General features: G+C 34.1%; 5 protein-coding genes across 6 annotated transcripts; 2 read left to right on the top strand and 3 right to left on the bottom strand.

Moving 5' to 3' along the window:
• Positions 1-119: 119 nt before the first annotated feature.
• Positions 120-1,178, bottom strand: LOC112099119 (protein FAR1-RELATED SEQUENCE 5-like). Its single transcript, XM_024186219.1, has 2 exons — positions 641-1,178; positions 120-580 (listed from the first exon to the last, which is right to left on the bottom strand). The coding sequence occupies exons 1-2, from the start codon at positions 1,176-1,178 to the stop codon at positions 120-122; spliced, it is 999 nt and encodes a 332-aa protein (XP_024041987.1).
• Positions 1,179-1,372: 194 nt separating this feature from the next.
• On the bottom strand, positions 1,373-1,732 carry LOC112099120. Its single transcript, XM_024186220.1, has one exon. The coding sequence runs from the start codon at positions 1,730-1,732 to the stop codon at positions 1,373-1,375; it is 360 nt and encodes a 119-aa protein (XP_024041988.1).
• Positions 1,733-3,801: 2,069 nt separating this feature from the next.
• Positions 3,802-5,303, top strand: LOC18045423 (putative B3 domain-containing protein Os04g0346900). Its single transcript, XM_006436907.2, has 3 exons — positions 3,802-3,922; positions 4,325-4,936; positions 5,009-5,303. The coding sequence occupies exons 1-3, from the start codon at positions 3,857-3,859 to the stop codon at positions 5,249-5,251; spliced, it is 921 nt and encodes a 306-aa protein (XP_006436970.1). The 5' UTR covers positions 3,802-3,856; the 3' UTR covers positions 5,252-5,303.
• Positions 5,304-5,710: 407 nt separating this feature from the next.
• Positions 5,711-8,476, top strand: LOC18045424 (pentatricopeptide repeat-containing protein At5g50990). Its single transcript, XM_024186411.1, has 2 exons — positions 5,711-5,945; positions 6,105-8,476. Exons 1-2 carry the CDS (start codon positions 5,834-5,836, stop codon positions 7,619-7,621), a joined length of 1,629 nt encoding a protein of 542 aa, XP_024042179.1. The 5' UTR covers positions 5,711-5,833; the 3' UTR covers positions 7,622-8,476.
• Positions 8,477-8,982: 506 nt separating this feature from the next.
• On the bottom strand, positions 8,983-14,708 carry LOC18045425 (CRAL-TRIO domain-containing protein YKL091C). Of its 2 annotated transcripts, XM_024185948.1 has the most exons (6): positions 14,566-14,708; positions 10,680-10,882; positions 10,246-10,507; positions 10,108-10,144; positions 9,775-9,991; positions 8,983-9,684 (listed from the first exon to the last, which is right to left on the bottom strand). In XM_024185948.1, the coding sequence occupies exons 2-6, from the start codon at positions 10,785-10,787 to the stop codon at positions 9,568-9,570; spliced, it is 741 nt and encodes a 246-aa protein (XP_024041716.1). In that variant the 5' UTR covers positions 10,788-10,882; positions 14,566-14,708; the 3' UTR covers positions 8,983-9,567. The 2 variants fall into 2 exon arrangements, with proteins under 2 accessions (XP_024041716.1, XP_006436972.1); XM_006436909.2 differs by lacking the exon at positions 14,566-14,708 and having other exon boundaries at positions 10,680-11,054.

The following is a 14,708-nucleotide window of genomic DNA, read 5'->3' on the forward strand; positions in this document are numbered from 1 at the left end:
GTTACACATTTTTTCATATCTTTCTTACTGGATAGACAAATTCTGCACACTATAATTAACTTTCACCTTACTATAGCATGTCCTCACATCTTTCCTCCACCTTGATAAAATGTATCTTTCTAGAAGTATTCAACTAAGTCACGTATCAGCACTGCAAGGGCATGCCTGCAAAGAATCCCCCTAAACTGGAATTTTGAACCGATACAATTAACTTCACACTCAGCTTCTTCGAAAACAACCTCAAAGATGCCTCTCCGACCTTGCCCAAATGATTCAATTATTTTATATATTGATCCTACAAAATCCAATATATCACAATACATCAGAGTAGTCAATTCTTCTTGGAATTCTTTAAACTTGGAAATGGTGTACACCTCTTCAACTTGCCTCTCCATCTCATATCTTGATACACATGGTATCCTTTTACTGAAACACTTGGCATCTACTTGCCATTCTAATTCAGCTTTCCTCCTCAATGCATTTTCATATTGCTTCACAAAATGTTTCAGATTTATTTTTGAGTTAACAAACCCATCAAAAAATGCATTCATACTTTCACTTAGCTGAGTTGTTGACATTCCTGCTCAAAAACAGTCTTTTAAATAGCATGGGACCCAACGATGCCTCTTCTCGTATAAACCATTTAACCAATCATTATCCCATAAATCATATTCTGTAATCATGTCATGCCAAGCTTCCTCAAACGCATCAGAACTCAGTGAATCATAAACAGCAGAAAGCAGGGAAGATATAATACATTCATGTTCTTTAAAAGCCCATAACTTATCAGGCACCTTCTTCATTATGTGCCATAAACACCATCGATACCTAGTAGTAGAAAAAACATTTTCAATTGCCTTTTGCATTGCCTTGTCTTGATCTGTAATGATACTAAAAGGAGGAGAATCAGACATGCATGATAGCCACACCTCAAATAACCACGTAAATGTCTCTGTATCCTCGCGTGAAATCAATATGCATCCTAACAAAATAGATTGTCCATGGTGATTAACTCCGACAAAGGGCGTGAATGGCATGTCATACTTGTTGGTTATATATGCACTGTCAAATGTGATGACATCTCCAAAATATTTGTAAGCTGCCCTACTCCTTGGATCTGCCCAAAACACATTCTTTAATCGATCCTTTTCATCCAAATCAATGCTAAAAAAAACCATTACATTTTGCTTGCTTTTTTTGGGAGTACTTTAAAAGCGCCATAGCATCTCCTTCCTCAAGCTATAATCGCCTTGTTTTGTCAACAATCATTCATTTTAATTCGCTTTTTAGCACTTGCACTAATTATGTGATTGCATGGGAAATACCTAGTTTTGTCCGAACTCAATCCATGGTTGTGTTGAAGATTTAAAGTTCAAAGAACCCATTTTCCATCTTCATTTAGACAACCTCCAATTTTTGCATCACAACCATTTTTCACATTCGGTTTCGGCTTCAATACATTAGCAGATTTACTTTCTGACTTGTCGCTACGCCTACATGCAAATGTCGCATATTTTACAATTCCATCAATCCCCTTCTTAGTACTTCGAACCTTCACAGGAAACCCCTCTTGTTTACGATAAGTTTTGCAAAATGCAAACAGTTCTTCATGATTATCAAATAACATTCCAAGAGCTGGCTCACATTTGTTCGGTTGCACAATTTCATCTACATCGTTAGCTCTTGTTTCTTGCAACTCTTCAAATGCATGCTCATTTTCCAAATTCTCCATTTCTACAAAATAATTAACATTTGTATTAAGAAACTTATATAACATTTTTGTCCAGTAACAAAAAATCCTAACAATTTAAATATATAAAACACATCCACAAATTTTTATAATTTATTCCATTATCTCCATAAATTTAAATTAAAAAATCCTAACAATTTAAATATATAAAACACATCCGGAAATTATTATAATTTATTCCATTATTTTCAGTAATTTAAATTAAAAAAATCCTAACATATATTAAAAAATCCTAACAATTTAAATATATAAAACACATCCGGAAATTATTATAATTTATTCCATTATTTTCAGTAATTTAAATTAAAAAAATCCTAACATATATAAAACACATTCATAAATTGTTATAATTTTTTCCATTATTTCCAGCCATTTAAATTAAGAAAAATCCTAACATATATAAAACACATTCAGAAATTGTTATAATTTTTCCATTATTTCCAGCCATTTAAATTAAGAAAAATCCTAACATATATCAAACACATTCAGAAATTGTTATAATTTATTCCATTATTTCCAGCCATTTAAATTAAAAAAATCCTAACAATTTAAATATATAAAAAGAACAAATTTACGAATTTTTACAATTTAAGTTAAAAATTCTAACCATTTAAATATATAGAACACAACAAAAACTTTATTTGAATGTAATGAGAGTCACCAACTTACCAATTAATCAATACCAATTTTATCAAGTTGCCTCTATTTGCAAATTCAGATCTAGCTTCTTCCTTATGGCCGCTTTTTTTTTTTTTTTTTGGTTGCTGAAATCGAGCAAGGTTGGAAATGCAAAAATTGGCTGTGTGATAAACAACTAAAAGAGATGCGAGGTGCAGAGAGATAGAGAGGACAGGAAACTGATTTTTCCTTGTTAAATGCATAATATGGCTCCGTTAAATGCACAGTTAAAAGAGAGGTGAGAGATGCAGAGAGAGAGAGGACAAGAAAAAAATTTGATTGTTAAATGCTGATATTAGCTCACGCGCCATGTTAAATTTAATTTTTTAAACTGATTGTGAGCCCATAACTGAATTCACGCATGCTCATTTTCTAAAGAGAGAGAGGACAGGAAACGGCGGCATGTGCTGCCGATTCTGTCTTCTCTGAGTCTAAATAGCAGCACTCTTTTTTTAATGCCCCTTATTACCACGTGTTGCTCGTTGGTAACTTAATTAATCAGGTCACTTATGTTTCTTACATCACATGTAACTTAAGCTAACCCAACTTATAATTATGCAAAATTCACTTATTCGTACACATCCACTACTTTGTTTCTTAATTTTATATTAATTTGTCTTTGTTGTAACTTAAAATAATGTACGGTAAAAAAAAAAGCAGCAATTGACTTCTACACGTATATAGGGATGGCAAAATAACCCGGACCCGGACGAACCCGGATAATCCGGGCCGGGTTGAACCCGCACCGGAATATAAAAAAATCCGGGTCCGGAATAAATTTTAATAACCCGGATATATCCGGGTCCGGGTCCGGGTTTAGGTTAACCCGGACATCCGGAACCCGGACCCGGATATTTAATTTTAATATTATTTTTTTAATTAATTTTATTGATTAATCTAAATGTGTTATTGTTTAGAAATGTATTAATTTTTTATTTTTAGAATTTTAGAAATTAATATTGATTCATTGATCCGGGTTCAAAACCCGGAATCCGAAAACCCGAAATTTTTCGGGTTGAACCCGGACCCGGACCCGGGTGAAAAAATCCGGGTTAAAATCCGGGTCCGGAAAAAGAAAATAGTATCCGGGTCCGGATCCGGAAAGGCTAAACCCGGACCCGGACCCGAATTTTGCCATCCCTGCACGTATATGTATAATTTCCACTGACTGCATGGAACTTGGAAGTTTCTTGATAGTGAGATAAAATTTAAATACAATAATGAGACAAAAAAACACCCAAAAGAAAAAACAACAATTACGCAGAACCGGAAACAGATTATAACAATGTTCATTAATTACCAATTAAAATGTTGCCATAAGAACAATTAAAAAAATAATAAAATTGACTGGGGCAGATGGGCAGTTAAAACTTGAAGGGGTAAGTCAAAATGGATTCATGATTTCATATCTTGTAACAGAACAAATCAATGGCTTATCGTCCCCCGCAGTTCTTCAAGGTTATTCTTCCCCCTTCACTGGAACACAAGAAGCTGGTAATTAATTAATTCTATAGCTTTTTGTTTCATCTTCTTTATTTGATTTGATTATCACGGAGTTCTTTTCCTCAGTTCCCTCTTCTAGCCTTTAAACAAGTTTCAACGACTTTTGTGTATTTAGATTGCGTGGCTTTGCTTCACTACCATCCTGAAACTTATTATTTCAGTTCCCCTGTTCGTAGTATTGTTTAAAATTATTTTAAAGGTTCGCACGGGAATGAGAAATCTCATCTAATAAGTAATTACCCTAGACGCCAAGGCCTGCCTATTTGTAGCGTTTTTTTCAATAAATGTATTGCCTAATCCTGATAGAAATTCAAACTTAATGGTACAATCAAATTCAGTTTCTTTCTTGCCTAATTCTGATTTCAGTTCACAATATTTGCATGATATATGCAGCGGATTCCACCAAAGTTTGTGAGAGATTTTGGGCACGAACTTTCTGAAGATGCCACCCTTGCTGTACCTAATGGTCGTCCTTGGCGAGTACGTTTGAAAAGAGATGAGGGGGGTGTTTGGTTTGATGATGGCTGGTATGATTTCGCAAAATATTATTCAGTCTCTGCCGGGTACTTTTCGGTCTTCAAGTATGACAAGAATTCAAATTTTTGTGTTCTTATATTCGATTTCACCGCTTGTGAGATTAATTACAAGCGTGAAGAAGGTTCAAAGCTTGACAAAAGAAGTCGTCAATCTGCTGCTAATTATTCCTTTGAGAACTTCAAAGCGAAGCACAAGTACCGTGAGTGTGAGCCACAAATCAAGAAGTGCAGAAAGGAGGAGCTTGTGGAGAAAAATGAGTCAGATGATGGTGGTGGTGGTGGTGGTGGTGATATTGAATATAATTTGTGGGATTTACTTACAGAAATGGGAATATGTATTTCCAAAAAACACAGAGCTTTTTCGACAGTAGAAAGCAAGAGAGTGCTCAAAATCGCCAGATCACTGAATCTGAAATATCCCACATCATTGATCATCTTGCCGTCAAGTTCAATAACGCACAATCGTGTGGTAAGGTCTTTGAATAAACACTGTTGACTGTATAGTTTCTTTTGAATTTGAAATAGTTTTATGTTTGTGCAGTATGTTCCAGCCACCTTTGCTAAACATTTTGCGAGCAGGGATGCCAAATCTATGGAGGTGCGAGTTTCTAATGAAAGACACAAGTTTATGAATATGAACGTTTGTTGGAGAGAAAATGGTGGCTTTGCTCTATCGATGACTGAACTTGTGGAGGATGAGAATTTGAAAGAAGGAGACATTTTCATCTTTGAACTTATCAGCAAAAGGGTTGCTGTTTTGAACCTTTCAATATATCATCTGTAAATCATTTCTTATCTGTGCACTGCATGGACTTTAAGATATTGATCATTGTTGAGGAGGTTGTGACTTTGAAGTTGATCTTCTTGGACGGTTTCCATATGTTTATTTCGTTTGTTTGAGGGAATTATAAGTTGCTATCACCTGGCCTGCTGTTTGAGATTATGACTTAAAGAGCAAGAGTTGAAACTGCAGCAACATAGTACAAAATTAAGCTTAAAATTAGTTAAAATTGATCTTGCTCGCATCCACACCCACTAGATGGCTTGTTTTGTTCCGTTTTGCTTTCCGTCTTCATATTCACACCCACTTATAATTTACAATTACAACAAAGCCCTTAATTTTATTAAAAAAATTATTTAAAAGTCATTCATCATCTACCAAACACAATAAATTGTCATTCTATAATTATTTCTTTTTGTCTATGGCAGCACCACAATACAGATGGACTAATCCAACAAAAGAAACCCAATCATATCTGAGATGGGCTTAGAAAGCCCAGTTTGTGGAAATGCCCAGCCCAGTTTCCACTTCTCATAACATATACAAGCAGAAAGAACGAAGTGAGAGAAAAAAGCGCCAAAAAGTATGAGGAAAAATGGAATGAAGATGCTTACTAGGCAGTCTCCCATGGCAATCCAATCCACCAGCTCCCGCAGTTCACTCTCGTGGCCTCAGGGCTTACACCATGAATGTAAAGGTGCCCATTTCACTATCTCTCTCTTTTTCGCTTTCTTATTCTCTTGTGCCACTCTTGTTTGCCTATTACTTGTTATTAATCAGCATTTTATCAAAAGGGTGTCCACTTAATAAGCTTCCTTGAGCTGTAGTTTTGACTGTTTCTTTCATGATCATGCAGATCATCGAGCCCTCTGCGGTGTTCTTGAATCCTGTAAGTGCAACTTGGAACTTAGAGTTGTGAGTCAAACCCACACTAGAATTATTAAATGTGGTTTTGAAACTTACCCATCAGTTGTTGCTTCTCTGATGTCAGCTTATAAGCATTGTGATAAATTCGGTCTTGCTAATCGAATTCTAGATGAAGTTTCTCTTTCGGACTTTAATTTGGTTACTATGAACATAATCATTGAAAATTGTATGAGAATTGGAGAATGTGAGGTTGCCAAGAAGGTGTTTTGCAAAATGCCAGATAAAGATGTGGTGTCGTGGAACTCTATGATTGGAGGCTTTGTTAGAAATGCACGGTTTGATGAGGCTTTGAGATTCTTCAGGGAGATGCTTAGCTCGAAAGTTGAACCAGACAAGTTTACTTTTGCATCCGTTATTACTGGGTGTGCACGACTTGGAGCTCTTAATCATGCATATTGGGTGCATAATCTGATTATTGAGAAAAAAATTGAACTGAATTTCATACTGAGTGCAGCACTGATAGATATGTATTCGAAATGCGGTAAAATTCAAATGGCCAAAGAAGTTTTTGATACTGTTCAACGAAATGATGTCTCCGTTTGGAATGCAATGATTAGCGGGGTAGCGATCCATGGACTTGCTGCCGATGCAAGTGCTATATTCACAAAAATGGAGATGTTTAATGTTTTACCTGATTCTATAACCTTCCTTGGACTTTTGACAGCATGTAGCCATTGCGGTTTGGTTGAAGAGGGTTGCAAATACTTTGATCATATGAGAAGTCGTTATTCAATTCAGCCGCAACTAGAGCATTATGGAGCAATGGTTGATCTCTTAGGTCGAGCTGGACATATTGAAGAGGCTTATGGTTTGATTACTTCTATGACAATGGAACCAGATGTCGTTGTCTGGAGGGCCCTTCTTAGTGCTTGTAGAACTTTCAAAAGACTGGAATTGGGTGAAGTTGCCATTGCCAATATATCTCGTCTCATGGGTGGAGATTATGTCTTGCTTTCAAATATGTATTGCTATCTACAACGATGGGATACCGCTGAGAATGTAAGAGAAATTATGAAAAAGAAAGGAGTTCGTAAAAGTCAGGGAAAGAGTTGGTTGGAGTTGGCAGGTGTCATTCACCAGTTCAAGGCTGGTGATAGATCCCATCCAGAAGCTGAAGCAATAGACAAAATATTAGGAAGTTTGATCCAGCGGACCAAGTCAGAGGGATTTTTGCCTGCAACAGAATTGGTTTTGATGGATGTCTCTGAAGAGGAAAAGGAGGGAAATTTGTATCATCACAGTGAAAAGTTGGCTTTGGCCTATGGAATCCTTAAAACAAGCCCGGGCACCGAAATAAGGATTTCAAAAAATCTACGGATCTGTCATGACTGTCACAGTTGGATAAAGATGATTTCAAGGCTATTAAGAAGAGTAATTATAGTAAGGGATCGGATTCGTTTTCACCGGTTTGAAGGTGGTTTATGTTCCTGTGGAGACTATTGGTAGTCAAGTCCCCAGATGCTTGGTTAATAGTTATCTTTCTGTTGAACTTTGATTCTGAATTTTTCGGAGAATGGATGCAGGACAGATCTCTTGGGGAGTTGCTTCACAGAGCCACATTCCGAAAAGCCGAATATTAAGACCTTTCTGAGGCTGGTCAGCGAACTGTTTTTGCTAGACATGCCTATAGACTTAGAAAACATGCACTTGACCAGTTGGATAACCTAAATATTGCAAACTTTTCTTTTATCTTGAAGTAATTGAGGTGCTGCTCCTGTTGTCATTGGCAGTTAAGCATCTGCTCTTGGCTATTTCTCCTATTCCACTCCTTTTGGAAAATGGATTGAAATAACAAAGGCTTTGTAAGAATGTGATTACGTTGGATCATTAAGATGGGAACATATTCAGGCTGTAGCTAAAATGCACAAGCATATGAAGTAAGAACTCAGATCTCAGAAACTCCTTGGGGATTTTTAATTGTTGAACTTGATCACTAAGGTTGCTGATCACATGCTTTCACCAAGAGGGAAGTTTGTTAGAATAGCTACAGAGAAAATAGTGCTGATAACAGCTTAGAGTAACTACTGAAGGTGGCTCAAGTGGAATGGTATGCTGTCCAACTCAGGTGAACAGCAGTTTTCATGGAAACCAACAACTAAAAGGTTATTTTCGCAATTGGATGTTTATATTGCCAAGTTCAGATTTCTCGTCACAGGATTTCTAATCTAACTCGTAATCATCAATTTGTTGTAATGTAATTTCCTTGTGGAAATCATTTGGGACCTAGTGTGGTGAGAAGTAATTCATGTTCCATAAACGTGAAACGCTGTACTGTGATAATAAGTCTAACCATGTAACATTTTGATTTTTGAATAAACCTAAATACAAAGTATACAATTGAGCTCAATTCTTTGTGCAGTATCCACTTATATTCCTTCTAATAAGAATGTGAAACTTAAATTTTATTTCTATCAAAAATCTTAATCCCTGCACAGTTTTTGATGAAGTTAATTAGCATTGCCAGAATGACACATGAATGGCAAGGCTCAATTTATGCCATCTCGTACTTCATATCATCTCAAGTAGATTGCCTTGCAATGTGTGTTATTGTTATTTTTCGGTAGTTTCTTCATGTGTTAGTTTCATTTTCTGGCTGCTGTGGCAGTCAGTGAAATTTTTATTACTGTGTCCGAATAACATACTCCAACAGAATATTGGTATGAGTTTAGAGTTTCGATCCCTAGCAATTTTGGGCAGCGTGAATGATCCCTCAGTGGAAGCATGTCACGAGCATGACTCATTAATGATTAAAATTTACTGACCCCACAAGCAGTCATTGTTATTTTTAAGTTTAACGGGTGGTCAGATTTGATCATGCCTTGCTTCACAATCTCTAGTATTGATGGTTACGCTAAGTGTTGCTAATGGTAGATTTTCTTTCATAGTCTCCCTTGAGGCCAACCTGATGGACGTTGATCCTGCAACTCCTGTGCTGACAAGTGCATCAATTGCGGTCTTATGTGACCTGCGGGAGGGTAATCAAGCTGGAATTTGGATATATAAATACATGCATTGTGTGTTCTTACACAAGGCTTAGAATAGAAATACATGAGCCGTAAAAGGGAACAAAAAGAAAGAGAAAAATGGCTAAGATGAATCTGATATCTAACCCAGGGAATCATGCTTGCTTATTAGTTCAATAAACAAGGTGTTCTAAAACGGAAATACAATGACAATGGAGACACTTAATGTGAGATTTTCTCATCTGTATGCATAAGTTGTTAAATCCCTGGTATGATTTTGTCTCCAGTTAACATGTTAAAAAGAGTTTGTCTCCACCCGTTATCAACAAAACAGACTCTTTCCACGAAATCTGTAATCAGATTTATGTTGCATTTTTGCAGATCGAAACATGCCCATATGTGCCATACGATTTTGCAACATTTTATCATTTATGTCTCTTGAATGGGAACCAAAGGCAGTTGGCCTCCATATATTTCAGGTATCTGACTCTCGTCTATCTCTTCCAGCAGAGTTGATTTTAGCTTCTTGTCCTGCACAAATACTATCTGCAAAGGTTGAGAAAACATATTAAAGATCGTGAACCACTCCTTTCCGACAAAATCACCTTAGCTCCATTGACGAAACAAAGTCCATACCTTCTTCTTAGTATTGTTGTCGATAAAAGGGTAAACAATTTTCCATACTGTCATGAATATGTATGGAGCATGCACAATAAACAACTTCCCAAGTCTTTCTGGGTAGTAGTCCTGCAGAATGGAAAGAGCTCCAAGGTATGCTCGGAGATCACTGTTTGAATATCCCCACCCTTTAAGGTCTCCGATCACAACGAACTTCTCTTGTCCAGGTGGTATCCTGCTACATCAATACTTTCATGTTAAATACGATCATAGTCTATGGTTATTCAACAGTTCATTTTGATCTGCTTCCCTCAGTCATGCCATGGCTATACAAAAAACTTTAGTTGGTACCTTGAGCATATTTTGTCAAGAATATAGACCACAAAACCTGCGAGTCCAACAAGAAGCAGCTAGTTATTTTCAAAATTTGAGGACAAATATAAGTTCATCAAATGAGAGTTGAGACGTTCAAAAGCTGTGATAACATACGCTTGAATTCCTCAAGACCTCCTAATTTATTTTGGAAATGTCTTGCACCAAGAACTGTAGCTATAGGTCGTCCTTTCTTATCAAACCCTTGCATAAACATCTTGTTCTGGGAAAGTTCATTTGGGACCTCTGATAAAGAAATGGAACCATTTGGAACAAAAGTCTGTCTCCATTTCAGGTACTTGAGGAACATACCAGAAGCCTTCTCTACGTCCAAGTCGCGAGCCCGCAAAAACCTTCTTAGCGTCGGATCATCAACTTCCTGCACACCAAAATATCAGGAACCACGTTAATGACACTAAACACCAACTCTTATAACCTCTTATTACTTAGAACTTAAGTGACCGCGAGTGCAAGGCGCATTCACGGCCAGTCAGGGCATCTAAACAACACTTTTAATACAACAATGATGGCTCCTGCTTCATAATATATACCTTGGAAGAGGGATCCTGCTTCTCAACAAGGGCTCTCATGAGACGTATTTTGGTCTCCTCCTTCTCGTCAATGTTGCTTTTCATATACTCACAACTCATCATCATCATCAAATGCTAGCACGGTCACTCTCTTTTTTGAGATTTTTCACCAGAGATTTTCAGAAAACTTTGCCCTCCTTGAGCGATATATGTACATAGAAATCCTGAAAAGAAGATAAGAAAAATATTTACATAATGGAGAAAGTGACCCTATAGTTTTTGTAACTATGTCTACAGTGGACTAAGTTGCAAAAATCTTATCGAAGGTGACAACGAAAAACTAGCTATCACCCATGTGTTCGAATTCAATTCTGTTTATGTCATTTTGAACGTGTAGTTGGGGAAGAACCCGTCACTTAATTAAATGTTGGTAGGTGATGAAGTAGATGCGCAGTAGGTGTCGCTGTTTAATTACGTGAGTTACAATCTGGAAGCTATTGAAATCAACTGGAGTTATGTCTATCCTGAGGCGGATAAAGGTACTACTTAAAGTAGGAAGCTATTCCCCATCTCTTAAGGCATACCAAACAATGCCTTAAAAGGAGAAAATTAAGTGGATTTGGTATTGTAAATTTTGCTAGTCATATTATGTTTTATGAAAATGGGAAAGTGTAAAACTTATTTGGTTGGACTAGAATCCGTAAAATAGGTTAGAGATACAATTATAAGATATAGATAGAATATGACATTTTTGTATTCGTGTTAATAAATATCGACAACGATTAATAAATAGACATTGCACAAGAAGATAAAATAACTATATTGTATTTGTATCAGACCATTTCAAGATGATTACACGTATAATAAAATGAATATATATAATATAATACTAGTGTCACATTCATGTTATGTTATAAATTTATTCAAATTATATTTACATCATGTTAATTTATTTATGACCTATTTTTATAATAATATTGATATATTTACTATTTTTAAATCAATTTTTTTATTTTTATATTAAATACATTAATGAATTAATATAGTTAACACTATTAATAAATAAATATTATCTGTATCTTAATATTTCCACACGATTTATAAAAATAAATCGTATTCATTTTTATTAACACGACCCTTTATTTAGACATAATTACACAAATTGACGTTTATGTAGAACCGTTTTGCATTCACCGCTTTTGCGCGTCCTGCCACTCGTGGGTCCCACGTGCTTGAATGCAATAAATACTTTTTAAATGGATGGGGTCCACAGTTTGAGTCACATAAATAATGCACGTAAATATTTTATTATAATTAATAAATAGATAAAAGTTCGTTTAGTCCTATATTTTGAAATTAATATCCGTTTAGTCCCTATATTTTTAAAAATATCTCAAATCATCCATACCATTAAATTATTGACACTTTTGCTATTATCTTTTGTTCCCTTTAATTTATTTTTATAATATTGCCCTATTATAATATTTTTTTAGACATTATTAAAAAGAAAAAAATAAATTACCAGTTTAACACCAAAAAATAAAATAAAATAAATATATATATATTAATTTTTGTGGAACACACTCTTGAGTTAAAATATTAATTTTTCTTAAAAAATTGATAATGTAATTTTTTACGATATTAATTTTTTAGACATACGTGAGCTTCCACAAAAATTAATATATACCTTTTTTTGTTTTTATTTTATTTTTGAGTTTAATTTGATAATTTAATTTTTTATTAATATCCAAAAAAAACATTATTGTAAAAATGTAATATTGTAAAAGCAAGTTAAAAATAATAAAAAAATAATGGCATAAGTGTCAATATTTAGTAGCATGGACGTTTTGAGGTGTTTTTAAAAATACATTGACTAAATGGGCACTAACCTCATAATATAGGAACTAAACAAGCTTTTATCCTTAATAAATTATATACAATACAATACTGTAAACATGCATTTAAATTATGATCACGTTACTTCACACTCATATGAATTAATAAAAAAAAATTAAATTCATCCTTATCACTATAATAATAATTACGTGATAATTAGTAAATTAATTTGAAAGACTATAAAGAAAATAAAAAAATAATTGTACAGTTATATTCAATTTAATTAATTTATTTTTAAAATCTATTAAGCAAATAATAAATATATAATTTAAATAAGTAAATTATAAATTTTCTTAGTTAAATCTATTAAAACTCTTTCATTATAATAATTTTTTTTCCGTCATTCCCTTTCATTGTTTCCGTAATTTTAGATAAACAACAAATATATTTTCACGTTTTCATTTTTAAATATTGTTTTAGAAATAAGCTACCAAATGTATTTTGAAATTCATCAAATATTGATATTGATTTTCAATCAAATACAAAAATATCACTTGAAAAATAATGCAGGTGTGTTGTAAATTAATCCTAATGTTTATGGAATTTTTTTTTTTTTTTGGTATTATTCTGTGGTCGTACTTGTATATCTAACTAAATGTTGATTAATGAAATTCCCATTTGCTTTGAAAAAAAAAAAAAACAACAACAACAAAGACCGAAAAGATCGCTAATTAAGCAAACAAAATAATGTAGTTGCTAATGAATCTTGTGCCTTTAATTTGTAGGGTATTATTTTTCTACCATTTATAGTATGAGTTTTAATTTTTCGTACATGAAAGTCACCTCATTATCTCCATTTTCCGGATGGTTGCCAAAATTGGCTGGTGCTCAGTTGGTCGGTGCTAGGTAAGGCCAACCTTATTAATTATCACCGATATTGCTGCCGGCAGTTGAGATCTCATTTTTGTGATGAACTTTCATCTAATATTATTATAAATGAATATCAGTTTAAAATTGAAGTAATATTGTATTAATTTTTTAATAAACATTTATTAAATTTTTAGAATAATCAATGCATGTTTTGAATGGTATTTTCTTGTTGTAAAACAAATTTATGCAGATTTTATTTTTCTCGTTTTTTGTGAGGGTAGGGATGACAAATTCTGGATTTAAACCGTATTTTTAATAAAGTTAAAAGTTAAAAAAAAAAACACTTAAATTAAGAATGATTATCCAATATATAATAGTCTAATGGTCCAATATATAAAATACTAACAACACAACATAATAAATAACAAAGAACGCTTATAAATTATAAATGATATATTTTTTTTTAATTTATAAAATTCTTGACATAAGCCCTTAACTAGGTCAATTCACAGCAAGTTTTAACTCATGTCTATAGCCCACGATATGGGCAAGATATGAGACATTGTTCTTTGTCTCGGCTTGAATGTAGTACAGGATCATTAAAAAAGACTTATGTAGAGATCGGCCTACCACCTAACACCTGTCAAATTGGCAGGTCCGATAGGTTCTATAATAGACCCGAAAATACGTGAGACTCGTATCATTTAATTTATGAGTCCCACTTTTAGGAGCCATCAAATGTGCCGACATACTGAGCTAATGCGCCTGTTTCAAACACATCTTATGCGAATACAAAAATCCCCTCCCATCAAATTTTTTACCCACATAATAAGATCGGCTAATACTAGGGAAAAAAGGTTAATTAATTACATATTGCCCCTAAATAACAACAATGTTTTTGCAGTTTTTAATATATATATATATATATATATATAAACTATTTTCTTCACTAAGTTAGAAGCAGTTCAGCAAACATAAGACATATACTCGATGGAAGAGCCTCTACTATGACTTGTTGGGGGCCTATTTAATCGTCAGAACTCAGAAAGCTTTATATTTCAATCGACAGTATATGAAACGAACGTTAAATGAGTTTTAAAAGAAATACAAGGAAAAAAAAAATATGCTCATTTGATTCTGGAAAATAACATATATATGCAAGAAATGAAAACCAAATCATCAGTGATTAATTTTAACGTACCTTTTTTTAATTCATGGGATTCCAAAAAATGATGCGAATTTAATTATCCCGCCCGCCCGCATGCAGAAGAAATAATGAAGAGAAATGAGGTGCTGGTCTGGTGATAATGCCGTAATATTGGTAATGGTGTTTGATCCAAAGAA

The sequence above is a fragment of the Citrus clementina genome, unplaced genomic scaffold (assembly GCF_000493195.1).
Source record: "Citrus clementina cultivar Clemenules unplaced genomic scaffold, Citrus_clementina_v1.0 scaffold_4, whole genome shotgun sequence".
Lineage (NCBI taxonomy): Eukaryota > Viridiplantae > Streptophyta > Magnoliopsida > Sapindales > Rutaceae > Citrus > Citrus x clementina.